Raw genomic sequence first — 26,140 nt, forward strand, 5'->3', positions numbered from 1 at the left:
TCCATTATATATAGGGTTTACAGTTTGGTTCAGTGGCTCTCAGCACCCCCAGTCCCCATTATACAAATTGTTACCGCATCCCTGCAGAGACGAGGCCCTCTGTGCAGTAAGTTTGCTAGGGAGCAGGTCTAAATAAATCGGGGAGAGAGGAGAACGTTAGTTACAACTTTCTGTGTCTCCTTTAGAGCAGGAAATAAGCGAAGCGAAGCGAAGCTAACACACCTCCCCCCGCACAGCCGCAGGACTACACCTCCCGAAGGTCTACACGCTGCGGCAGCTTACAGGAGGAGGACACGGGCTGGTCACTTTCGTTTTCCGCGTGCGGGACAGCGGCTGGGGGCGGAGGAAGGAATCTGCCTGCAGCTTTGAGCGAGGGGGGACCATTTACCAGCTTCTGGCAAGGGAGGCCGCCTGTGGGTGGGGCCGGGGGACACGGCTGCAGCAGCTGTTGCTCCGGCCCGAGCGGGGAGCCCCAGGGGCATGGAGGGGGCCGGGGCGCAGCAGGACACGCCGCTGGTGCGCTGCCCCGTGTGCCTGTGGGAGCTGCCCGCCGCGCACATCAATTCGCATCTGGACGGGTGCTTGCAGGACGCGGGGAGGGGCGGCGAGCCGGAGCGGAGCCCGCAGCCCTCCAGCAAGAAAATGCGCCTCTCCGGGCCCCCGGGGGAGAGCAGCGAGGAGGAGGAGCCGGAGGACGGGAGCGGCCTCGCCGCCCCCGTGTTCCCCCTGTTCCACAAGGGCCGGGCGGCTGCAGCCACCCCGGGAACTCCGGGCGGGGCCGCGGGGGCTCACAGGGGAGCTCCTGCTGCTGCTGCAGCCCGAGGCCAGGAGCGAGGGGCAGGGCCGGCTGCCAGCCCCGGGAGCCATGCGGCTGCCCTGAGCGGGGAGACCGTGGCCCAGAAGCTGGAGGGGAAGCCCCTGGCCGATAAGCTGCGGCCGGGCACCTTGGGGGACTACGTGGGGCAGGATCAGGTGCTGGGAGAACAGACCCTGCTGCGGTCCCTGCTGGAGGCCCACGAAATCCCCTCGCTCGTCCTCTGGGGGCCCCCTGGCTGTGGCAAGGTGAGTGGCGCCGGGGCTGCTTGGGCGGCCCAAGGGAGCCCCTGCCTGAATGTCACTAGGCCGCACAGCCTCCTCCCCAGTGGTCAGCCAGTCTTCCACCGGGGCACCAGCACGCTGACCCGGGCCTCACAAATCCCGGCCAACAGTGAAGGGCGGGAGGCAGTTTTACCCAAACGCAGCTTCCTTCCCATCCTCTGTTCCTGCTCTGAATTTCTTTGCTCACCTGGTTAAATGAATACTGCACTAGGTAGGCAAAGTGCGGGAGGTAATATGTTTTATTGGACCAACTTCTGTTGTGAGAGAGACATGCTTCTGAGCCACACAGAGCTCTTCTTCAGGTCTCTGTGGCTCCAAAACTTGTCTCTGTCCCCACCAGGGCCGCCCAGAGGGGAGGGGCAAGTGGGGCAATTTGCAGGGGCCCCCACGAGAGTTTTTCAGGGCCCATGGAGCGGGGTCCTTCACTTGTTCCGGGGGCCCCGGAAAACTCTCGTGGGGCCCGGGCCCCTGGAACTTCTTCCGCTCCGGGTCTTTGGCGGCGGGGGGTCCTTCCGCCCCGGGACCCGCTGCCAAAGCGCTGGGTCTTCGGTGGCAATTCGGCGGCGGGGGCCCCCTGCCGCTGAAGACCCCAGGCCCCCTAAATCCTCTGGGCAGCCCTGGTCCTCACCACAGAAGTTGGTCTAATAAAAGATATTGTCACCCCCACCTTGTCTCTCTAATATGCTGGGATGGACAGGGCTGCAACTGCACAAGTGACAGTTCCTTGCAGTTCAGCTTCTCCAGGTATTCTAATTGTTCTATGCATTTCCTTAGGGCTCAGTGCATAGGCACTGACTCTGTGGTGGGTGCTCCAGGGCTGGAGCAACCACCAGGAAAAATTAGTGGGTGCTCTGCACCCACTGGCAGCCAAGCTCTCCTCACCTCCTGCCCCACCTCCTCCTCCCCCGTGAGCGCACCGTGTCCCTGCTCCTCCGCCTACCTCCCAGCGTTTCCCACCTGGCTGCCATCAAACAGCTGTTTGGCAGCATTAGCATGCTCTGGGAGGTGGGGGAGGAGCAAGAACATGGCACGCTTAGGGGAGGAGGCAGGGAATTTGGGGAAGGAGTTGGAATATTGGCAGGGAGGGGGTGGAGTTGGGGCGGGGACTTTGGGGGAGGGGTTGGAATGGGGCAGGGGTGGGGCCTCATGGAAGGGGTGGAGTGGGGGCAGGGGCAAAGGGGGAGGTTGGTGTCTATGGTGACATGGGGCAGTGCTTACCAGGGTAATTACATGGCCTTCCCTGGAACTACTGGTAATAAGCAGGACACCTAACAGTGTCTCTGTATCTGGTCCTGGTAGAAGTTGGCTCTGTTTAGCTTCTGTAAGGTGCTGAGCTGTATGCTGCCGGTGCTCAACCAATAATAACCAACAATATATTCCCTCACCTCAAAAAGTCTGCTAATAGATCAATTATTTGCTTCTAATTCATAGATTCCAAGTCCAGAAGGGACCACTGTGATCAGTTAATGTGACCTCCTATATAACAGAGGCCATAAAACTTCCCCCAAAATAATTCCTAGAGCATATCTTTTAGAAAAAAATCCTATTTTGATTTTAAAAAATGGCAGTTATGGAGAATCCACCATGACCTTTGGTAAATTGTTCCTATGGTTAGTTGCTCCTATGGTTAAAAAATTGTGCCTTATTAAAATTTGCATTTTATAAATGTACTTATTGTGTGAATAATAATGAAGTTTCTATTAGAGATAGGATCTGAAATGCACTGTATGAATCTTGAGAGGAGAGGGTTTTTTTGGGGGGAGGCAGGATTGTTTTCTTTTGATTTTGTTCAAGCCCTTCTCTGTTTATAAGTAAATATGTATTTCTAAGTTAGTTAACTTTCAGCTTTTTCTGGTCTCACTGTTCTCTCTCTTTCTTCCTGCTTCCACACTTCTTCCATCCTTTTTATTCACTGACTGATTAATTTCAAAAAGCTACCTGAATTGTAAACATGAATATATGTCTGCAGTCCTGCAACATTTTTCTGTGCCGACACAAAGCCCCATTACCCTCAAGTTATTCCTTTTCCTTTGTGCTCATGTCTGCCTATCACCATTTCCAGAATATTGGTAGAATTCAGCTTTATCTTGATCCCTCCTCTACTAAAATCTTAAAATATGCCTCAATCACTTCTCATTTAAAGTGCTGGAAGTTTCTTTTCTTTTTTTTTAAATGTTCTTCCCGAAATTCCTGGTCTGTAAACTTCAAGTGGTCCACACTGCTAAACCAAGATGACTCTAATGATGAGAAACAGGACTACATTGCTGTCTGTCATCTTCCTTGGCTTTTTGTCTTTGATAGACCTAAGTATATCAAATAAGATCTTAGACTAAAGAAATAATGGGGGATCTTACTGTGTGTGGATACAATACTCTAAGAAATTAGTCTGATGGGGAAAAACCTCTTCAGAGAAGGGAAGGGAGAACCTCAGTCAGCATTCAAAATCAAAAAGACCTTAGAGAGAAAGATGATTGCTTATACCACACAGTGACTGGGCAGAGGGTGAAAGCTTTCTGTTGTTCAAAGTCTGTATCTACCAATAAGCACCTCTCTAGGATTAAACATTTATTTTCTAGCTTTTAAAAATAATTTAAATTAATAAATAATTCAATATCAGTTTACTGAGACAGTATAGCAGATAAAGGTAAAATCATTTGGCACATCATCAAAATCTTATCAAAGCTTAAAAGACCTTAAAACATCTTGAGGGGGGGGGAAAGACTGCTCATCTTGCAATATTTATTTGTAACCTAAGCAATATAAATCAAAAACTATGTTTTGCAGCAAATAACCAGATAATCTTGTATTTCCCATTTTTTAGAAGAACACTTGCTTTTTTTTGTCCTGTGGTCTTGTCTCCAGTACAGACTTTCTTGTGTTTCCTTAAGACTTTGCTCCACCGTCTTAGCCAGGTTTTTCAATGGAGAAATGTTAACAGACACCATATGTAATTTAGCTTCAAGTGTATCAAATCTTGATTCTAAGCCCTAGATGCCAGAGAAATCGTCTTAAGTGTTTATGTGTTGAAATAGGAATAGCATCAGATACCTTAGGCTAAATTCAGAAGTGATACATAAGGTGGTGTAAGTTAGACTCCTTTAGACCTATTAACAACTTCTATCCATGTCTACACTTCAGCCGGGATCGGCGCTCTGAGATCGATCCACCGGCGGTCAATTTAGCGGGTCTCGTAAAGACCTGCCAAATCGACTGCAGATCGCTCTCCAGTCGACCCCTGTACTCTACCCCCAACGAGAAGAGTAAGGTAAGTCAATGGGAGATTTTTTCCCGTCGACCCCCGGCGGTGTAGACCCTGACCTAAGGTACGTCGGCTACATTAGTCACGTAGCTGGAGTTGCAACATTTCTGTAGGCCCCTTAATTGTCTTAAAAGTATCAGTTAAGAATTTTCCTGAATAAGCCCCATCGTTGTTTTTTCAATCCTTTGAAATAGGGTAGCAGTCTTACATTACCCCCTTAAAACCAAAACTAGCAATATCAAGAATGCTTAACATAAATTATAAACTTCAGAATGGGCTGTACCATCTCCTATTCATAGAAAAGCCTCAATATCCTTCTTGCTAAGAAAAGTAAGTCTTTTCAGTCCTACCAACCAGCTAAATAACTGTCATTCAACTGAAGTTGAATAATATGAGCATACATACAGTTAAGGTGTATGAGAAACACTCCATAAAGAGTCTTATTCCATTATTTTTCTTATCTTCAAAAACAAGAACAAGAAAAAGAGAGTACCCAGAGACACAGTTAATATCCACCCACTCTCAAGTCTCAAACTTTCTGTAACATTGCTGAAATTGTTTTTATCCCATCTACGTTTGGTCCCAGTTCAGGGGGATCTGTTGCTGACAATGGTAGAGAGAGAGGTGTGTGTGTGTGTGTGTGTGCGCGCTAGAGAGACTAGACAAATTATGTTGAATTCAGCCCTGACTGAATTTATATGTTTGAGGGGGTGTGGTCAAAATCGGTGGGACCAAATTAATGTACCTTTAGTTTGGATTGTTTTTTAAGTTTCCCTGCTACTGAAAGGTTTGTCATTATTTCCAAAAGGGGTACAGTCTTTAAAAGCCTGCTTGCTCAGTTGGGTTTGTTAAGGTCATGGATATGTTTGCAACGTTGTCCCTCTGCTCTATTCTTTTATGAACCAAAAAGATACTGACTCTCTTGCTAACCCATCTTATTTTATTTTATTATGTATTATTTATATTTACAGCACCCACAAGTGTGCTAGTAACTTATGTTCTTTTATACATTTCAATAACCTTGCTCATAAAAAAATGAGCGGACAGAGCATGTAAAATAGCACCTTTCAAAGAAATGCCATGGTTATCTACCAGTGGACCCTGACTGTTCAAATTAAAAAAACAAAAACAAAACAAACCTCTTATGAATGTCTATATGGCCCAGATGCTTAAATCCAGGTTTGCAATTTGAGTAAGCTGTGCTGTGATTTATGATACTTTAATGTGGGGATTTAGATTTTTGCTTGTCTGCCATGGGACACCCAATTTTAGTAAAGAGACAGCAGGGGGATGTCCACACCAGTAGCTCAAGCACAGAATAACTTTGCTGTTACAAATAAGCTTTGGGACTGCAAAATCCTGAACAATTTTGTATTTCAATGTGATAACCTTCCTTTTTTTTTAAGCTTGCCGTTAGCCAGTTACCAACATTTCCCCCCCGCCATAGGTTATCTGGGACACTGTTGTCTAGAAAATTTAGGGCAGAGAGCATTTAGCCACTGTTGCTTGGATTTGTGTGTGCAATCCTATACTACATTAATGTAGGTAATGTTTATAGGAATGTGTAACACCAAAACATAGCAAGCTGTCCTTGCAATTTGTTTTACATTTCATTGGGTTTATTTTTATCTGTTTTTAACCAATCCCTTGTATTTGCTTTATTCAAAACTTCATCATGAGAAGGCACAAAATATTTGCAGATTGGGATTCTGGTCTCTTGGGTGTAAAATGTGCTGTAACTGATTCCCCTCCTCCCCTTCTAATTAGCAATTGAGGCATCATCTGAACTATTTGAATATTTGGTTACATTTTATGTCCCCTCCTAATCCTTTGGGGCCTAAGCTAAAGCCTATTGAAGTCAATGAAAGTCTTTCCAAAGTAGTTCAGATCTTAACTAAGAATCAAGATGGCTTCTACAACAGCGCAGAGTTTAAAATTAAAAACAGATAAGGAAAAGTGATTATCTCTGCTGCCATTAAGAACCAGTCTCCAAACATAATGGGCTTGATTCTGATCTTGCACTGGTGTAAATCAGGAGTAGAGTTGTGCAAATTAAGAGATTGTTTGCTGGCAATTCGAGGGGGGAAAAAAATCATTTAAGGTCAGACCAAACCCAAAAGTTTTGGATAATTGAGAAGTTGGAAAACATTGCATTTGGGGTTGAATGAAATGTTATGGTCAGTCCAAAATGAAATGTCATTTAGATTTTGAGCAATTTGTACATTTTTGAATTTTTTAAATAAAATTGAAGGAAACATTGAAACAAAAAGTCATATGGAAACAAAAAATCAAAATGTTAAAGAAAATGTTTCAACTTTTTCATAACATTTTTTGGGGGTACGGGGGCAGGAGCTGGACACAAACAATTTGGTGAAAACAACATAAATTCATGGAATGTTTTGGTATCACCAAATATGATTATTTGTTGTTTAGGTTTTTTGTTGTTGTTTTGTTGTTGTTGTTGTTGTGGGGGGTTTTTGGCCCAAAAAAAATTAGGACAAAAAATTTTACCCAGCTCTCATTAGGAGTAACTTCATTGAGGTCAATGGAGTGATACTGGTGAAAGTGAGATCAGAATCAGCCCATTGTATTTGTAAAGCAGTTTGAATGTAAAGGGACAAATTCAGTCCTAGTGTAAGCAGGCACAGCTCTGCTTTCAGTAAGTATAATTCAATCGCCTTGTGCCTGTTTACACCTGATCTGAATTGGGTTCTGTAGGTGCTACCAGCCAGATTCTGACACTGTTGTTTACGGTGATCAATACCTTACTCCTCAAGTAGTCTATAGTAGGCTATTTTTGGAGTCACCCAAGGTGAGTAAGCATATTAGAATCTTCCCATAGCTAAGTATTATCAATTTTTAAATTTTTAGGATCTCCGCAGCCATTGCCACAATTGAGCCATGCTCATCTGCTACCCTGCCAGCTTCCTTTAGTCTGAAGCTGACTTGACCTTGTGTCTCCCAGGCAGAATGGGGTGCCACAAGACTAGTTCAGTAATATATCTGCTGACACTCCTAGTGGGGCTGGGGCAGATCACAGGTTTTGTAAACCCAACCCAGGGAACTGCTCTCCTGGCTGGTGTCCCAGGGCTGTTGACAGGGTAGGTATCTGTAGCAAGGCTGTGAAATGAGCACATTTAGTTCCTTTCAACGCTGCTCCATCCCAGCTGGCTGTCTCGCTCTATAATAGCAGTTGCTCCCAGTCCTGCCCCTTGCTTCGCATTAGTGCTAAAGTTGTAGACTTCAAACTATGGGACCAATCCTGTTCTCATTTAAGTAAATGCCATTGAATTAAATAGGTGTGGGAGCAGTGCTCATATTGGCTATTAGCAAAGAAGACTAAACAAGAAGAACTTGTACATTGTGCCAATATGAGGAAACAGACTATTACCTTGCTTAAATGTCTCCTCCAATTTATTGTGTTGTGTTCTGATGGGAATACACTGACGCTTGTTTTTTAGATGAATTAAAAGTAACACTGACAATATAGCCTGCTTATGTTGTAAAAATCTAGGAACTTAATTTCATTTCAGATGTCCATACAATATCTGGTGCTTTTTTCTCCTTATCCCATACTGGATTTTAGTAGTATTCAGATTTCATTTCATCCCTAGAATACACTATAACTAAATTTGTTGGAAAACACCATAGTAGTTTGGCACATTTCCTCGAGCTTGTCTGTGCAAGCAACTGCATTCTTGGGAGTAGTTGTACTTTGGGCTCCTATTATATCTCCACTAGAGTATATATTTTCTGGCTTCATTGTAGCTTGATATTGATACACTACAAAAATTGTATAGTATGCTGTTAGCTCTGGCTACAAGCATTATATCAAAATGCATAAATGAAAAAGAAGGGAACTCAGAGGAAACTGCTGGGGAAATGGGGGAGGGATAGCTTAGTGGTTTGAGCATTGGCCTGCTAAACCCAGGGTTGTGAGTTCAGTCTTTGAGGGGGCCACTTAGGGATCTGGGGCAAAATCAGTTTTTGGTCCTGCTAGTGAAGACAGGGGGTTGGACTCAATGACCTTTCAGGGTCCCTTCCAGTTCTATGAGATAGGTATATCTCCATATAAATAAGGAAACATTCCACACCTATGTAATAGGCAGTTTAATTCTAAAGGACTGATGGCACAGAATAATAAGGAAGAGGCCAAGAATATGATGACTGCTTTCAGCATTAATTTTGAAATGCAGTTTACCCTAGCCTAATGGCAGGACCTCTTACCTTTTGTGGGAAGATTCATCAGCTTGAAAACTGTTACCAAGTTCTCAGTTGAAATCTGTGACTCTAATGTTACCCTCAAGTTTATTCCCCCAAAATGTTTTTCTTTATCTAAATAATTTTTCAGAACATCCAAAAATATTTATATATCTGGGGGAGAGGAGCCTAGCAGGGGAGGAGGTTGTTTTATTTTAAAAGTAGCATGTTCAAGGACCCTAGCTCAAATTTGCTTCACAGGAAAATACAGTAATTGCAAACTTTTTTAATACCAAAAATGAATGTTTTTTTTAAGTTGTATTTATGTCCCTCCCTTGCAAACAAGTGGCAGATCTGACCTGCATTTATGAATCCTGGATGCATTGACTGACAATTGTAGAAGGTAGAAATGAAAATTGGCTTCCCCTGCATTCTTCTGCAAGGCCTTGATTTAGCAAGGTACTTAAGCATATGTCAATCTTAAGTGTCAGGTTTCAGAATAGCAGCCGTGTTAGTCTGTATCCGCAAAAATAACAGGAGTACTTGTGGCACCTTAGAGACTAACAAATTTATTAGAGCATAAGCTTTCGTGGGCTACAACCCACTTCTTCGGATCCAGTGTGTGAGTGGTCCAATTAACATGTGGAATCACTGCCTAAATTCACTGTGGGGAATACCTCGCTGAGTGGAGCTAAAGGACGAATTCAGGAAAGTGAACAGCCAGTTGGTCGAGTCATCCATTTCTTCTGCCGCTTTCAAAGAAAATGGGAGATCAGCTTTTGTTTTCAGCCTTTAGACTGGGTGAGCCAATGAGTCAGTGCACCCAGTATTTTAAAGTGTGGGCATACTCTCCTGCCACAGTTTCTGAATCTATCATCCCACTTTGTAGGGACACACCAACTTTGGTTTTACTTTGGCAACTTAATTTATAAGGCGATAATGTGTGTCTCTCTTTTTGTTTTTGTTTTGTTTTTTTTGTTTTTGTTTAGATGTCTTTGCTTCCTGACTGAAGGCAGGTCTGAGGGGCAGCTTTGGTGGTGATCTCCTGAGCAGAGCAGGACAGGCAGTTTACAGTGTTCCAGCATAGTCTTCTAGAGCACTCGACAGGGAAATTAATACTTCTCCCCTCATCTTCCTCCTCCTCTAGTTAACAGCTCAATGGGGTTGAAGGGGAGAGGTGTGGACTCTGCATGTGAGATGTCTCTGGATTGGTTTCAGAACATCAGTCACACTGAAACCAAACCTCATCTAAAGAAAATGGGGAAGGCACCTTCCATCAGCACACAATGACTAGAACAAGCAGGAGATACCTTATTGCTCCAATAAGGATGTATTCTCCCCTTTAGTCACTCCTCTCCTACTTGGGGACAGTCAGACTTAGAGCCACGTAGGGGGCCAGGAGAGGAGCCATTTAAAGGAAGAGAGTGCTGTTACTGAAGGAACCGCAAACAGGTTCCTGCTGGCGCCATGGGTCGCTCTTAGACTAGTAAATGACTCTGTTTCCACATCTTTCCCTGCAAGAGGATCAGGTTCAGTGCATCTGCTGCACTAATTTTGATCCTTGGAATATATCTTTCTTTGGCTTGCTGGCACTTGTCCCCTGCATCATTAGTTAAGGAGGAGGCAGCTCAGGGAAAAAACTCTCAGCTTTTTGTTGCAGTGTTCCAGAACACAGAGCTACCTGCTCTACTTGGGACACACCAATATACCTGCCTTTACTTAGGAAGCTAAGGTGGTTCTGAAGAAAAAAAAAAAATCTGAAACGTGCACATTCAGTTTAGTGTGTCTGCCTATAAAGTAGAATTAAAAAGACAAGGTGGGTGACGTAATACCTTTTATTGGACCAACTTCTGTTGGTGAAAGAGACAAGGTTTTGAGCTTCACAGAGCTTTTCTTCAGGTCCTGAAGTTGGTCCAATAAAAGATATTACTGCACCCACCTTGTCTATCTAGTGTCCTGGGACCAACACGGCTGCAACAACACTGCAGACTATAAAGTAGCATTGCAGGCTGTTCCCATACTAAAATGAACGCAATTTAAATCCCTATAAATAAATACAGCTATGAAGGAGTGGTTGGTATAGAGAGGGTCATGGAGAGGAAAACAAGAAAACCATCCTTTAAAACAAGTTAAAAGTTTGTTTGGCAGGTAGTAATTGCATTGTGTTTATCCAGGCCAGGTTTGGTTGCCTAGGAAATATCCTATTTAGATTGTAAAGAGTCAGGGGTTTTTTAGTATGATTATAACTTCTCTTTATTAAAATGCCGAGGCTATATGGAGAACTACTTTTTGCTGAATATTTATTCATTTATTGTTTCATTTTCCTTGCAACGAGAACAGCAAATGCTGTGATTTGATTTTTAAAAATACTCAAATGCTGTCTAATTTCATGTAGCTTTTTGTAAGCATCTCAGTATCCTCAGCTGTTGTGCTGTATGGTAACTTATAGCAATATCCCCCAATGAAGAGCAGCATATCTCCTGTCCTCTGTAGCAACAGCACATTTGGAGGAAGGGGGTTCCTTTTTCTTCAGTGGGCGAAAAAAACAGCTGTCACAAAAGCTGTGCTAAATTAGGGCACTGGCCCTTTCTATATTGATACCAAGTAGATACTTAACATGCAACTCTGGAAAATGGAGGATGGGAGCTGGCAGACATCTCTAGCAGAATGTTTTCACATCTTCCCTATGCTAGAACAACATGAACTTCCTGTTCTCTTGGGTGTCAGCACTCTCCCTAGGTTAACATGCTGCTCTATTCTTGGCTTCTTTTCTTTAGGCAAATACTTTCTATGTCCAAAATGATTTCAAAAATCATAGTTCTTGCCTCTGTTTCAGACTACCCTAGCACATATCATAGCCAGCAACAGCAAGAAGAATGGTACAAGATTTGTGACTTTATCAGCAACAAGTGCCAAGACAAATGATGTCCGAGATGTTATCAAGCAAGCAGAGAATGAAAAAAGACTCCTCAAGAGGAAGACCATCCTCTTTATCGATGAGATTCATCGTTTCAATAAATCTCAGCAGGTACTGCTCCACCTGAATGTCAGGAACAAAGTTTCTGTCAACATATTACTTGCTTAAAATGTATGTACCTTGGTGCTGAACAATAAATGTTGTTTTTTCTACCTTTATATTTTAAGTCACTGCTTGATATATTCAGAAACTTTAGTGTAGAAGTTAAAAATTAAATTAGGTTTCTAATTTAAGAGTCTCAATTGTGTATTGTGTGCCTTTCAAGAACTTCAATTCAAAACCAAATCAGCTTTTGTAGAAGTTTTACATGCATTGTCACATCTGACTTTTTTTTTTTTTTGCCTGAAATTTTACTTCACTTCTTCTATGTATTTGCCTATTAAGAAGAGCCTTCATTGCCTTCATTTCAGTGGTAAGATTACATTCAGTTTTTAATTAAAAGCACGTCACTAGGAATCCTGCAGACCTTCCTTGTTTGTTTTTGTTTGTACATACCCACTCTTCTCTATTGAGAAAATAAAGCGAACCGAGACATGAAATGTATTTATGAATAGTACCTCACCACAGCCAATATGAATTTTTCCTTCTTGAGCATCATTGCCTTTATTCATATTCTTTAAAACTTTAATAGCCCAGCTTCAAAACTTCAGATGCCCTTAGGAAAAAGTTCTACAAAAACTGGTAGGCATCAAACCAATAGGGTTTGACAGAAATGGAATATGGCTATATAGAAATCATTCTTAAAACTGATAGGTTAGCTGTTTCTAGTAATTTTTTTCTGTAGGTTTTTTTTACCTATTCTATAGAATTTAATAGGGAATTATTATCCCTTCCATAAAATTCTAAAGCTTGGTTCAAAAAACTATAGGAAGTATCCTGGTTGGCTGTTAAATTCTATAAGACTTTTCCATAAGGGCAGCTTTTCATCGTATCTGCTGTCTGCCTAACAATAAAACAGAATCACAGTACTAAACGGTAATGACTTGAATTTTCCTAATGCCGTTCTTTTCAGTATCTCAGTTCATTCTTGGAGAAAGGACAGGTTATTAAGGTGAAATAACCATCATGTACTGTGTGAATGGAATGAATTCATTTAGGCAACTGGCTGATGAGCTCCCTTGTCAGTGAGCTCGTAAGGCATATCAGCTGGAAGCCTGGAGAATAGCAAGCCATGAAAAATGTACTTTAAAATGCCTAATAACTACTCACTTGGGATGGTTCAGGTTGTCGTTGATTAAGATCAATTTTTTCTGTTTCCCTCCCATGTTCAGGACACTTTCCTTCCTCACGTTGAGTGTGGGACTGTGACGCTGATCGGGGCAACCACCGAAAACCCTTCCTTCCAGGTCAATTCCGCTCTTCTGAGTCGATGTCGAGTTATTGTTCTCGAGAAGCTCTCTGTTGAGGCGATGGAAATTATTCTGATGCGGGCTATCACGTCCTTGGGGATCCGGGTTTTAGGCCAAGATGAGCAACACACTAGTTCTGCGAATGGCAGCGACAGCAAGAGCTCTGAGTAAGTACTTTACGAACTGCCATGTGTTAACACACACCACCCGAGGAATCTATTGACAGGCTGCCAGAGAGAGCTGGGGGTGGGAAAGGAAATCTTAACCACTCCTAATAGTAAAGAAAAGAAAGTAGCAACATATGCTGGATGCTAGCGGGGGAAAAAGAATACAGAGCATTAGCTACCGGTGGATCCAAAATAAAAAATCCTACTGTCTGAATTAGTACAGAGTTTTATACTTGGATTTGTCGCCTCTGACTCACCCACAGGATATGTAAATGTTCTGCAGCTGAGGATTTGCTTTGGAAGCCTGTAACTGGGTCCTGTCATACCCTCATGCAGTACTTTTTGTTGTTGGTTGTAAAAGCATCATATTACTGTGAGGTGGTAGATAGGGCATTACATGTTACTTATTTTGAGCCCACCAGCCAAAAAGCTGCTGTATTTTGCATAACTTGTTCGAACGAGTTGGAGAGGGAACCTTTGTGAACCTATACAGCAAATGAAGTTGCTATATGCCACACATGACTTTATCTCTTCCCTGTGTAAAGTGAATAGAATATTAAAAAATAGTTCCTGTTTCCTTCCTCTGATTGTCCAAATCAATCGCATTACATTAAAGCCATGCTAAAAGTTTGGTATCGTACCTGAGAAACTAAAATCACAATTTCTTCTGAGGTTACAATGGGGATGACAAGTATTTCTGAGTGAGCTTGAGGGTGAAAAGGGTAGAGAGGAGTGTAATGTTTTCTTGGAAAATAAATTCTCTATTTTGCTCCCTCTTCCCCACACTGGAAATTATTTGCAGTCATCATTTTAAAATGGGCAACTAATGAATTCAAAATAGTGCATAGCTCTGTTTAAATTTCATGTTTGTTGTTATTTCATTTGTTTCCATACGAATGCTTAACTGTGTTATAATTAAGAACTTACAGTGTGTTCACAGGAAATAAGTAATAGTGCAGGAATATCCCTGTACATATAGAAAATGAGAAAGATATAGCCCCTGAGAATGTATTTTGTCCTGTTGTATTACATGAGCAATGTGAATTCCTATATTGTACAGTTTAGTGCAATGAATGAGGGAATTCTGTTACATTATTTAGGGCACCATTCCTGACATTGTTTACCCGTTTGTTGCTTTTATATATTACACAGGGATGTGAATTGTAGCTTGGAGGAGGGAGGGCTGCATGTCAACTTTAATGTAACAGCACAGCTGTGTTTGCGACTACACCCTGACTGGGTTTTGGAGGCTATCCTTTGTATATGGGATTAAAGTACAAGGCATAGTTTCAGTTGCATTTGGTGAGGGTTTAGGTTTCATTTGACTCCATATCTGTAACCTTCCACTAGCTCTGGATGAATTAAGCAGCACAAAGAGTCAAAAGAAGTCTGTCTAGCATAGTTTCAGGAATTTGTCCATGAGGAACAGTGTCCCCAACCAGTGACAAAAATGGAGGCCCAGCTTTTTAAAAGTAAGGATAGAACTCCAATTTTAAAGATTTCTTTTCTTTAGCTCTTTCCTGGCGCTTCCTGCTTGTCTGTCTGACAAATGGTGCTCTTATTGGTCAAAAAAATATCCTCTTATATATACATCTTGTCTCTTACCTTTGGTTTGTCTTTTCTGCTGTCCTTCTAATTCTCTTCTCACTGCATGTTCCCTCTTCCCCCCACCCTAGCCACTTTCATCTCATCCCTGCTTGCCATTCTTCTCCATCATCAATCCCATCACCCCAAAATACATCTAGCAATAGATTCAGCTAGCTGATAGTTCATCATGCTGAACTGGGAGATAAGCACACAAGTTTGGATGCAGTCCCAAGGTCTAAAAAGTTTTCTGTGGTGTTTTCTTTTCATATAAAATGAAGTTTTCCCTGAAACTGAGGGATGAAGGGGATATATAGATTAAGGCAGAATTTCCCAAAGTGGTACATGCCCCCTGTTCAGTGATTTGACGGACTAGTTAGGGTGTGCAAAAGATGTATAAATTAAAGGGTCGTCATCTTAGTGTATACGCAGTGTGCCTCAGGTGGCACGTGACCAGGATTCATCACCGAATTTGGTCCACCGAATTTGATCATTAGCTTCCCCGGCTTGGGCGAGTACTGGTGGGGAGTGCGACATGAATGCGTAACAGCATATGCTAGACTTCCTCTTGCCCTTTAGCTCAGGGGTTCTCAACCTTTTTCTTCCAGAGGCCCCTCCCAACGTGCTATCAAAACTCCACGGCTCAGCTGTGCCACAACTGTTTTTCTGCATATAAAAGCCAGGGCCGGCGTTAAGGGGTAGCAAGCAGGGCAATTGCCCAGTACCCCACACCACAGGGGAGGCCACAAAGCTAAGTTGCTTAGGCTTTGGCTTCAACCCGGGTGGTGGGACTCGGGGCCCCTGGTTGCAGTCCTGCGCAGCAGGGTTTTGGCTTTCTGCCCTGAGCCTTAGCAAGTCTAACACTGGCCATGCTTGGCGGACCCCCTGAAACCTGTCTGCAGCCCCCCAGGAGGTCCTGGACCCCTGGTTGAGAACCACTGCTCTAGCTGAAGGTCCTCTGTCTTCAGGAGATGGGCTGCCTCCTGCTGCGGCAATGGAAGTGCCCTCTGAAGCTCCTTGAAGGATGTCCCAGTAACGTTCCCTCCAAATTCCACCACCACAAAACTGTATCTACATTAAATTAAATTAAATTAATGGAGATATCCCATCTCCTAGAACTGGAAGGGACCTTGAAAGGTCATCGAGTCCAGCCCCCTGCCTTCACTAGCAGGACCAAGTACTGATTTTGCCCCAGATCCCTAAGTGGCCCCCTCAAGGATTGAATTCACAACCCTGGGTTTAGCAGGCCAATGCTCAAACCACTGAGCTATCCCTCCCCCCCGTATCTATTTAATACAATTTTTAAAATCCACTTTGGGCCATAAATGATCCTTGAGAAATAAAATTGTTGTAATATAGATGAGGGTGGTAATTAAAGCTTAGGAACATCTTTTCATTCTCCTGCTAGCACTGGATAGAATATTTAGTATTGGGTAGGAGCCCGGGTCCTAGTGTAGAACTTGTTCTTCTGGCCCAGAGGTAAGAGTTCTACCAACTGATCTATATTGTTACCCCCCGTTTTGATTATGAGCATATGCACGCAAAGATACAGTATGTTGTATTTGGTGACAAAGGAGGTTGGTGATGGGACAACTCTAGTTTAAAGCACAAAGCTGGGGATTAGTCATAAAAAAGCATAAGCGAAAGATTTCAGTGTTCAGGATGATTCTCTCTGGAAGTCACTCTCTTATGTGTAGTGGGCACATATGGCCCGCGGTTTTCAAACTTGGGTGCATGAAGTTACACTACTAAATTCATGTTCAGACCCCTATATGTAAAATGATTTTCAAATATGCAAAGCAGCTACAGATCAACTTCTGTAGTCATCGGAGTACTGAGGACCTATCAAAATGAACCCTCTTACATGTGGGTGCCTAAATATGGATTCAGAGGCCTGACTACGGGCACACAAGTTTGAAGCCTTGGCCATAGTGTGTAACACCTGGCATTTTAGGGACCCCTTCTGTAACTACAACTAAGTGGATTGTCCACCTAATTTTTATTTCCTTATTTTTGTCAATTATTAAGTTAGATTCCTAATGTTATTTTAACATTTAACTTTGAATTTAGTTATTAAAGTTCTGCAGCATAATGTCTGTGTTTTACACTTGGGCCAGATTCACTGTAGCCAAGTTGCCCCTGCTTATGCCAGCTGTGAACATAGATACTAAAATGAAAAACGTTGCAAATTCTATGGTCCTAATTCTGTGCGCAAAGAAACTACTCTAGGTAAAGCACTCTTGTAAGTTTGCACCATTATCTCAGCCACTGTAAACCTGAGCCAGGAAGAGAGAGACAAAAATGTGAGGAGGAGAAGTAAGAAAAAAAAAGTCCATACCAAAGATTAGACGTTTCTGAAATGTAAAGAGAGGCTACCAACACTTTCATTTGTTGGGGGTCTTACTAATATACAGTGTGACACTAAAATGTATTCATTCCTGCCTTGTTCTACATACAGTCATACATTGCACTTATACAATGTAACATTAATGTCAGGAAATCAAATCACTTTACAAATATTAATTTTTTTTAATCCTCCCAACTTTGTCTGTTTAGATAAATGTGTATAAACACACATAGAAAGGTCACATAGCAAGGTAGTGTCCGAGTCAAGCAAAATATAGGAGTCCATATTTCTAGTCCCCTGCACTAGCAACCACTAGATGCCATGCAATTCAGTCTAGTAATTAGTGCATTGTAATTAATGAAATATTGTTCCACTTACTTGTTTTATCTTAATCCTCTTGATTAAAATCTCCTTTTTGGTCTCAAGCCTTTTAGAAAGTTGTTCCCTTTTTTATCGCATATTCTCTCCAACTTTCCTGCAGACATTGGAGCTGAGATGAAGAGCCAAATTCAGAAGTGATCTTTTAAGGTGGTTTAAGCTACGTATTGTATCATCAGTTATTTGTATTATTATTTTTATGAAGAACTAATTTATTTCTTTGAAAATTGTGCTTCAAAATTGATGTTATATGGCTCTGTTGAGAAGGGAGTCTACGCTAGTGTAACTTGCTGTGGGACTGTAATGTTTGAGGGTACATTAAAGAAATGAGGGGCTACTTTATATTGCACCCTGCTGTTTGTTGTATTTCCAGCCCTTCCACAAGTAGGTTACACTCACTTTGACTCCCTTGCACTCACTAATAGCATCTTGCAAATCACCTCAGAATTTGGCCTGATGACAGTTTATTAGGATAGTTCATGCTGGGATTCAGATGGATTCCATAGTGGAGACAAGCTAGTGAGATATTTACTTTTGGAAAAACTATCTAGCTGTGGTTTTCCTTCACCTTAGTTAGTATAGCACAGGGGTCGGCAACCTTTCAGAAGCGGTGTGCTGAGTCTCCATTTATTCATTCTAATTTAAGGTTTCGCGTGCCAGTAATACATTTTAACGTTTTTAGAAGGTCTCTTTCTATAAGTCTATAATATATAACTAAACTATTGTTGTATGTAAAGTAAATAAGGTTTTTAAAATGTTTAAGAAGCTTCATTTAAAATTTAATTAAAATGCAGAGCCTCCCCGGACCGGTGGCTAGGAACCCGGGCAGTGTGAGTGCCACTGAAAATCCGCTCACGTGCCATAGGTTGCCTACCCCTGGTATAGCATTTTGTTGTCAGTAAGTGATAGTTCCTGGGGTGCCCCTGTTTGTTTATTTATATTTTTGTCTCCAAGTATCGCTAGTTACAAGGTACAAACATCAAGACTTGGCATCTAGTATGTTCCCTGTTAAGTACTAGACAGTCCATTTGTAAGATGAGCATGAATCTGTTGAGAGGTCAGAGTAGTTTTCCTGACTTTAAATTGTTAAGGCATGTAGGGTAAGGGGCAAGTCTGTAAAAACACAGAGAATGGATTTGAGCTTCTGAGCATGGGATGGCAGGCCAGGGTAAAAAAGGTGAAATAGTTTGGTTTTGGAAACCAAAGTATTGACATAATTAAACACTACTTTGTAATCAGGATCTTGCCTGCTAAAGCAAAATTAGCAAACTCACTGTTAATCTGGAGTCTCTGGATCACAGCTACAATTTGTACTGAAATAGTAATTCTTAAGGGAAGAAATGCAGTATTTGAATGAATTAGTGTAAGTATCAGTTTCCTCTGATGAAGGGGTATTCTCTTCTACTGAAATATTTTGGGGGAATGGGGAAGAACCCCAACCTTATTTAAAACCACTGACTGCACTGTATTGTAAGCATGACTGTTTCATGCATGACAGTTTCTCCACTCATTTTTGTTTTAATCTCGCGTTCAATATGCAATACTTTTTTTAAAATGTGCCTAATGAAATATATTTTTCAGTCTTTTACCTTGTCTCCCTTTTAAGCAGATGTTTTTTATTTACATCCTCATCTGTGCTCTCAGTGCCCTATTGTGGAGTCCTATTATTGCCTGCCTAAAATATCGTCACCTGAAAATGAAGAGAGCAATGTCATTGTGATACCTCTGGCATTAATCAAGATGCTCTCCCTATTCCCATGGTGGATTTTAGCATAATAAATAGTAAGCTTTTGGGGAGAGAGCCTGCTGTCTCGATCATGTTACATACTATTGACTTTTAATAAATAATAATGGAGCTGATAAGAATTTGTTATATAATACAGTCTAAATTTTCTGCAATGCAGTACTGAACCTTTTTATTTAAAATAGCTATATTGGGTCACGTTTGGTATAATGTTGCTTTCATGGAAATAAGACTACTACTTCTACATCATCCATAGATCTCAAAGCACTTTACCAAGATGGGTAAGGATTATTGTCCCTGTCATTACAATAGAGTGGGATATATAAACACCTTATCAGTACAACTGAGGCACTGAGAGGCTGAGGTCATACAATGAGTCAATAGCAGAGCCAAGAATAGAACTCAAATGTATTATTATTTAACAATTAAATTGCAATAGGGCTGGTAGCCCTCAACAAGGTTGGGGCCTATCCAAACATAGCAAGTGATAATCCCTGCCCCTAAGAGCTCTCTTGACTCCCAGTCTGATGCCCTAGCCACTGGATGTGGGTTCAGTTTCAGCCTATATTCTGAAAGCAAGAAGCCTGAAATGCCTCATGCCTTTTTTTAATCAGGCAAATGCCTGGTCTCTGTCGGACCTATTCTATGAATCCTCCTCTCTAATCTTCCCCACTGGGAAATCCAAAGTAGTTTGTTTTTTAAACATACAGCATGTTGTTTGCTCTTGCTCTCCGTTGACGTAGGCACTTGTAGTATAAGTGCTTTTGCTGCCTGCTGTGCTTTAAAAATAACCTTTTATTCAGCTACAACTGATTAGCACCTACTGGTTTGTTTCAAAACGTAACAAAACCCAGTGGCCAACTTTAGCTCTGAAGGATGAATCCTGATACATCATCACAGTCTCTTTAAATATCAAGGTATTATTACAATGAGATGTACTGTACAGTGCTTCCTTCATTCCACAGCTCCCTCCACCCCCCCGAAATGTTATTGGAAAAAGTAGTTATCTCAATGTGCATTCCCTGCACAATACGGAGCATGGCTCTCTGGGGCTCCTTGTGCACGGTTGGAGGAGAGACTGTGGGGATGGTGTGGACACAAGAATATGCAGATCCATAGGCCATTCCCAATCCCTCAAATCCACCACATAAAGGAGATGGGGCACGTAAGCTACAGACTACACCACTGAGGCATTAGCAACACCTGTTTAATGTTCTGTATTTGAGTCCCTCAGATAAAAGTACTAAGGTGCGGAGGGGAGTGACAGCTGAGGGCGTGCGTGTTATGTTATCTTTTTCTTAGCAAAAATGGCCCTCTGGTTTGGGAGTGTGCAGCAAGCGTTTAGTTTGAGAGGAATAAAAACTTGATATTTATATCTGGTGTTGACATTCAGGTCTGCTTCTGACTAGGCTAAAATGAGAGGGAGTTACTGCTGCCCTTGTACCTGTAATTTCAGAGCCCTTGCAGCTGTTGCCCGCTCGGCTAAGGTATTTATCATAACCCTATAAAGACCTAGGTCAAATAATAAAGATTAGCAGATCAGTGTGTCTGGAAACACTGGCATTGGTAGCTGGCCTCGTCATGCATCGTTTCTGATAATAGTAGTAAATCTTTCAGTGAATGAAGTGCAGAGCTGTGGGTGAATCCTAAATTATTTGGCGTGTCAGGACACTCAGTGTGAAATCACCGCTCTCTCCTGTCTCCGTGCATTAATCCCCAGTTGATGAATCTATTGATTTTTTTCAGTCGAGTACTGGAAATGGCAGTTAGTCATTGTTCATGCTGCACTTTTCACTACAGTACCTTTTGCTATGTATTGGATAGGACACTTGATTGAAAGTCAGGAGCAGAACTGGGCTCTTGTTTCCAGTTTGCCATTGATCTGCTGTGTGACCTGGGGCAAGTCACTTTACATTATGCTTCTCTTTTTCCTCCAACCCTCGGTCTGTCTTTCTGTTTATATTGTGTGTTCTTTAATGTCTCTTTCTGTGTGTTTGTACAGTGTTAGTACAATTACTATAATACAAATTATGGTCATAATAATGACTTTTTTATTCTTTAGTTTTATGTGTACACTCATGAAGATTTGGCTCCAAGACAAATTGCCTGTTATCTATTTTCTATGGTCTAAGACTTTTATACACTTTCAAGTGAACTTTAAATACCACTTTTACACTTTTTAACTTTAAAAAAGTGATCTGGTGTCCATTCTCTTGTTTACTGTAGATTCAAAGGTCATATTGATTGCATAATGCCTCATTAGTCTATAATGTGCAGTTGGATAATTTCATGCTAAAAGTACCACATTTTTGTGCATAAGAATAGTTCTGAAGTGCCTTCCATCCAAGAATGTCAGTGTTTTATTAAATATTGATTGATTGAAGTCCACAACACTCCCAGGACAGACAGGATGAGCTTTAAAATCATCTAATCTACCATTAAATAAACTTCCCTGTCCAATCTGATCTTGCAAAAACAAGGAAGTTCAGATATGGTTGAAATCTTCCATTCCAGCTTTTACACGTGCCATTGTGTTTAAGCATTATAACACACATGGCACATAGGTCACATACTGTTCTCAGAGCCCCTGCAATACTTCAGCACAATGGCATGAATTAAAGGACAGCTCTTTAAACCCAGATACTTCTCAGTGAATGCTGTTTTTAAAAAAAAAAAACAGGTAACATTGTGAGTAATTTGCAATGAAAAGAATGTAATATGAAAATAACGTGGGCTAATTCCGTTGTAGGTCCCCTGTGTGCATAGAGGAAAAAGCTGTAAGCACTCTAGCTTACCTTTGTGATGGTGATGCAAGAACTGGACTGAATGGACTCCAATTGGCTGTTCAGGCCAGATTAACTGCAGGGAAAACCTCTCATCAGGCTAGCACACAAGGTTGCTCTGTGGATGGAGTTTTTATAACAGAAGACCATGTGAAGGAAGGACTACAGCGATCCCATATCCTGTATGACCGAGCAGGTGAGCGGTTACCCTGAAGGTAGTGCTATGCAGCAAGGACTGATGATATAAAATTATATCTTACGAATTATTTATTTTTCCAAGCTGTCACTGATTTACAAACTAGTCTTGAATTGTGGTTCTACTCTGAAAAAGGTCTGATATCTTTGCGCCCCCCCCCCCCCCCAAAAAAAAGATATTGTGGGGTTTCTTATTTCTCTTAATGACTAGATCAAATGTGCTCAGTTTACAACTTTAGTCTAACTGCCAGCCCTACAAACTTGTCCTGAGAGTCAAGCTGGGCTCTTTCCATTTCAGGTGTGGGCCAAATTCAGATGAGGTTCACCTAGACTTATGTTGGCATAAACTTAGGCCCCATGATGTGGAAAATTTGCCAGAGAGAGTGAAAGCCAAGTGACTAAAATCTCTCCTCCATCTGGAGCCTAGAGGAAGCAATTGAAGCCCATTATGTATTTTGGTGCAAAGTGGTAATAGCGGTTTGGTCATGGTTGACAGGGGATGCATGGATTTTTCTGGTAGGCATCCAAAAATGCTGTTTCAAATAAACAAAATCATGTGAGTAGTTAAAATGTTGCTGGGAAATTGAGGGAGCAGTTTGCACATCTTTGTCACAGAGCACACATCCCATTTCAAATAATTTTTTAAGACTTAGCCTAACATTTATTATCCTCAATTTTTTTTAATGCAATTTGGTTGGTTGAACCCAAATCACATGACCTAAAGTAGCATGCTGGTCTCACAGAAGAGAGCGCCACACAGGGGCACTGTAACAATTTGTATAGTGGGTTTGTGGAGAGCCTTTGAACCAAACTGTAAACCCTGTATATAATGGAAACCACTTCAAGCCAGCACTCCTAGTTCCAGCACCTATCGCGGCATATGGTTTCAGGGAAATAGTCCACTGCTTATGTCTGATGTGGGTGCCTGCAGACTGTCGATCTGGCAGAGGCTGCCAGCTGTGAAACACCAGTGCTCTGAGTCCCAGCCTAACCCCAGAGTGCTGGTTTCTGGAGGCCAGCAAGAGTTAGGAGTCTTTCCAGTGCCAGTGAGAGAGACTTTCCTTTCGCTAATTCTAGGTCTCATCTGAGCCCTGGAGAAGCATTGCATCATGGTGATGTGTAAGGCCTGGAATGGAATAGCTGGAACGGCAGAGCAGAGGGTGCTTGTAGTACAGCGCAGGGCACCACCCCAGGGCTGTCAGTGCTTCTACTTGCACACCTTTTCGTAAAGAAGAAGCCAGGCCTGCCTCTCACCTGGACTGTTTGTCTGGGGCAGAAGGACCCTGCTATCTTTACCTAAAGAATCTCTGTGGAAGTATGGGTGGAGGGTGGCTGACGAGAGGATGGGAGACAATGGGAGTGGAACAGCAGAGAGCTTAGTATGTGCACACGAGCAGTCAGCAAGGAACAAAGTTAAGGGGACAATAAAATAAATTCCAGATGTCCCTGGGGATTGTTAAATATAATTGATTTGCTGTTAGCTAAAAATATTTCCTGATATTGTATGTGTTGCCCGAATATGTTGCTTTGGCTAGTACACTTCAACCTTAAGACCTGATACTTTTTAATAATTTTATATGTAGTCTTTTTAATAGAACAGTTAAATATTCACTCGGATGCAGTAGTAACTGTGTTGAAATATTGCCCTTAACATAACCAAGTTATCTTTCTTTTACAGGACTGCTAAATGTCTAAATCTTTAGAGCAGTGGTTCTCTACCTTTTTCATATCTGGATCTCCTGGAACTTCCCTCCCCTCTGCTGGGATCCCTCTTCCATTTATTATTATAGGAAGGGCAGGATGGTTGTGTTCTTCAGGTTGAGAAATAGGCTTTAGAGCAGTATAGTACCTCTTTCGCACTATAAACCAGTCAATATTCATCATATTTATTTCAAAGTAAGATAATTATTCTGAAGGATGGAAAATTAAATGTTTTATGAAAGATATAACAAATATCTTACATGGTATCCAGAAATAAATTTGTGACTGTAGTGATGTACGTTGTCATTTTTTTAGGTAACATTAGTTGACATTGGCCTGCCTAAAGGTGATTTAAAAACTCTAAAATGGTTATGTTGTTGCTGTTATGTATTTGGTTGGTAGGTGTTTGAGATAGAAGGATTTTTCAAATTAAATGTTTATTTTGTGGGGGAGATTGAATGCTACAGTGGCATTTTTATTAGGTCTGAAAAGTCTTTCAGTGCTCATATTCGCAACAAAATGCAGTTTGAAAATCTGAATGGTTAACTTTATTTTTGGAGTTGCTTTATAAGGTAATGAATTTTGTAGTTTGCTAATGTCAGGCCATGTACGTATAACTGCGTGTAAGGATTCCTAATTTGATACCAGCTCTTACTAAATTCGTGACTTGGCAACATTGTGTGTCTCAAATGCTGGCTATTTGTACCTTTTTATGCCGTAGATGTGGGAATTAGAGATTGAGTATTAAGGATTAGATGAGTTTCCTTATACTTAACAATTTATATGCTAGTGTTTTGGAAATATGTGAATCACACTGCATCTTAGCTTCTAAAAATTATGCCAAGAAAAGTTTGGAAAATGGATTGACTTAATTTTCCAGTAGATCAAATGTGATGGATTATCTGTAATTACACTTGCCAAAATTTGTAATGAGAGAGTTGGTTTGTTTTTTTTATTTTAACTTTGTATGGTGCTTTTAAGCTTTCTGTTACAAAGAGAAACTGTTGTCTAAGAAAATAATCTTTGGGTAAAGACACCCAGCCAGCAACTGGTTTGATTGGGGAGGGGCGAAAGGAGACAAAAGACCAGTGGTAGACAGCAAAAAAAAAAAAAAAAAAAGGCAGTGGATAGAGATAGAAAGAAGAGGATATTGTGGCAGTAAGGAGAGACATGCCAAATTTCATGTCCAGGGATTCATGAGTGTGTTATATACCTTTCCCCACCCTTTATCAATTTGCTGTCTCTTTATTTCCCAGTCCTTTGAAATGCTCAACCCATCTTGTGAGGTGTTGAGTGCCCTCAGCTTCCACTGCTCTGTCTGTCTAGTTAGAATGTATCCAGGTGCCATACTCTGTGTCTCTCTGAAGCCACTAGTTCAAATATAAGCATATTAGGTCAGCCGCTTGTCCTTGAGGTAAATACACTGGGTTCCATGCAGTTTACCTGTTTGAATTCATCAGATATTGTCTTTGAAAGATTAACACACAGCAAACAATTTTTAAGGGCCCATGATGCATTCTGTAAGAATCGAGGTTTGCCTTCCTGTATCCTCCTACAACATTTCCCTTCTCCCTACTCTGTGAAGCCTCATGTATGCTGCTTGACCATTGCCCTCTATGCTAGAGGTCACTGCAGTTCAGTGATGCTTTAGGTATATAGTGTGTAAAGTGCTTCTAGACAGCAGGAGCTGTATACATATAAAATTTCTTACAATATGCTCTAACTAGGACATGCTGAATCAAGATTGCCCTTCTAGTAGAATATGTTCCAAGAAATGTATTTAGCCTAACAATAGTGAATGGTAATTATTGTTGCTTAATCATGATAGTAATAGCATAAACTCTATGTAATAACTGTGCATTTAGCTAATCCAAGTGGTTAAGTGGCATTTAATCAGATGTTAAGTAAATATGAAATTGAGAGTTCTTGTCATCTTATGCAAGTTTGGCCAAATAAATATTGAGGTGTATTTTCCTACATACTTCCACCAAGCACTAACCAGAAGCCTAGGGAGCGAGCCACTCTCAACCCAAACTGTATAAATCCTTCCCCTCATAGGGATGCTGCTCTCTGTGTGTGCACACCAGCGAAGATTGAGTTGTACAGTGTAGCATCCAGATAAAGGAGGTGTTCTTGTCAAACTCAGCCACCAGTTGAATGCTGCAGCATTTGCAATGTACAGTAGATCTGAGGGGAACAAGTGATTCTGGACATCTTGTAGTTTTTTATCTTGATTTTTTTCAGTATAATTTAAGGGTATGTAATGGTTGATACAGCACTCACTCTTGAACAGTGTCCATATTGTATTATTGATTATTTGTATTACCATAGTGCCTAGGAGCTTCAATCATGGAGCAG

General features: G+C 41.6%; 1 protein-coding gene across 1 annotated transcript in view; it reads left to right on the forward strand.

The window, feature by feature from the left end:
* Window positions 1-480: 480 nt before the first annotated feature.
* Window positions 481-26,140, forward strand: part of WRNIP1 (WRN helicase interacting protein 1) — a 30,199-nt gene continuing 4,539 nt past the window's right edge. The window contains exons 1-4 of the mRNA XM_065398955.1: window positions 481-1,062; window positions 11,394-11,585; window positions 12,806-13,050; window positions 21,853-22,082. Coding sequence (XP_065255027.1) covers window positions 481-1,062; window positions 11,394-11,585; window positions 12,806-13,050; window positions 21,853-22,082 — 1,249 coding nt within the window. The remainder of the gene's footprint in view (window positions 1,063-11,393; window positions 11,586-12,805; window positions 13,051-21,852; window positions 22,083-26,140) is intronic.

The sequence above is a fragment of the Emys orbicularis genome, chromosome 2, assembly GCF_028017835.1.
Source record: "Emys orbicularis isolate rEmyOrb1 chromosome 2, rEmyOrb1.hap1, whole genome shotgun sequence".
Lineage (NCBI taxonomy): Eukaryota > Metazoa > Chordata > Testudines > Emydidae > Emys > Emys orbicularis.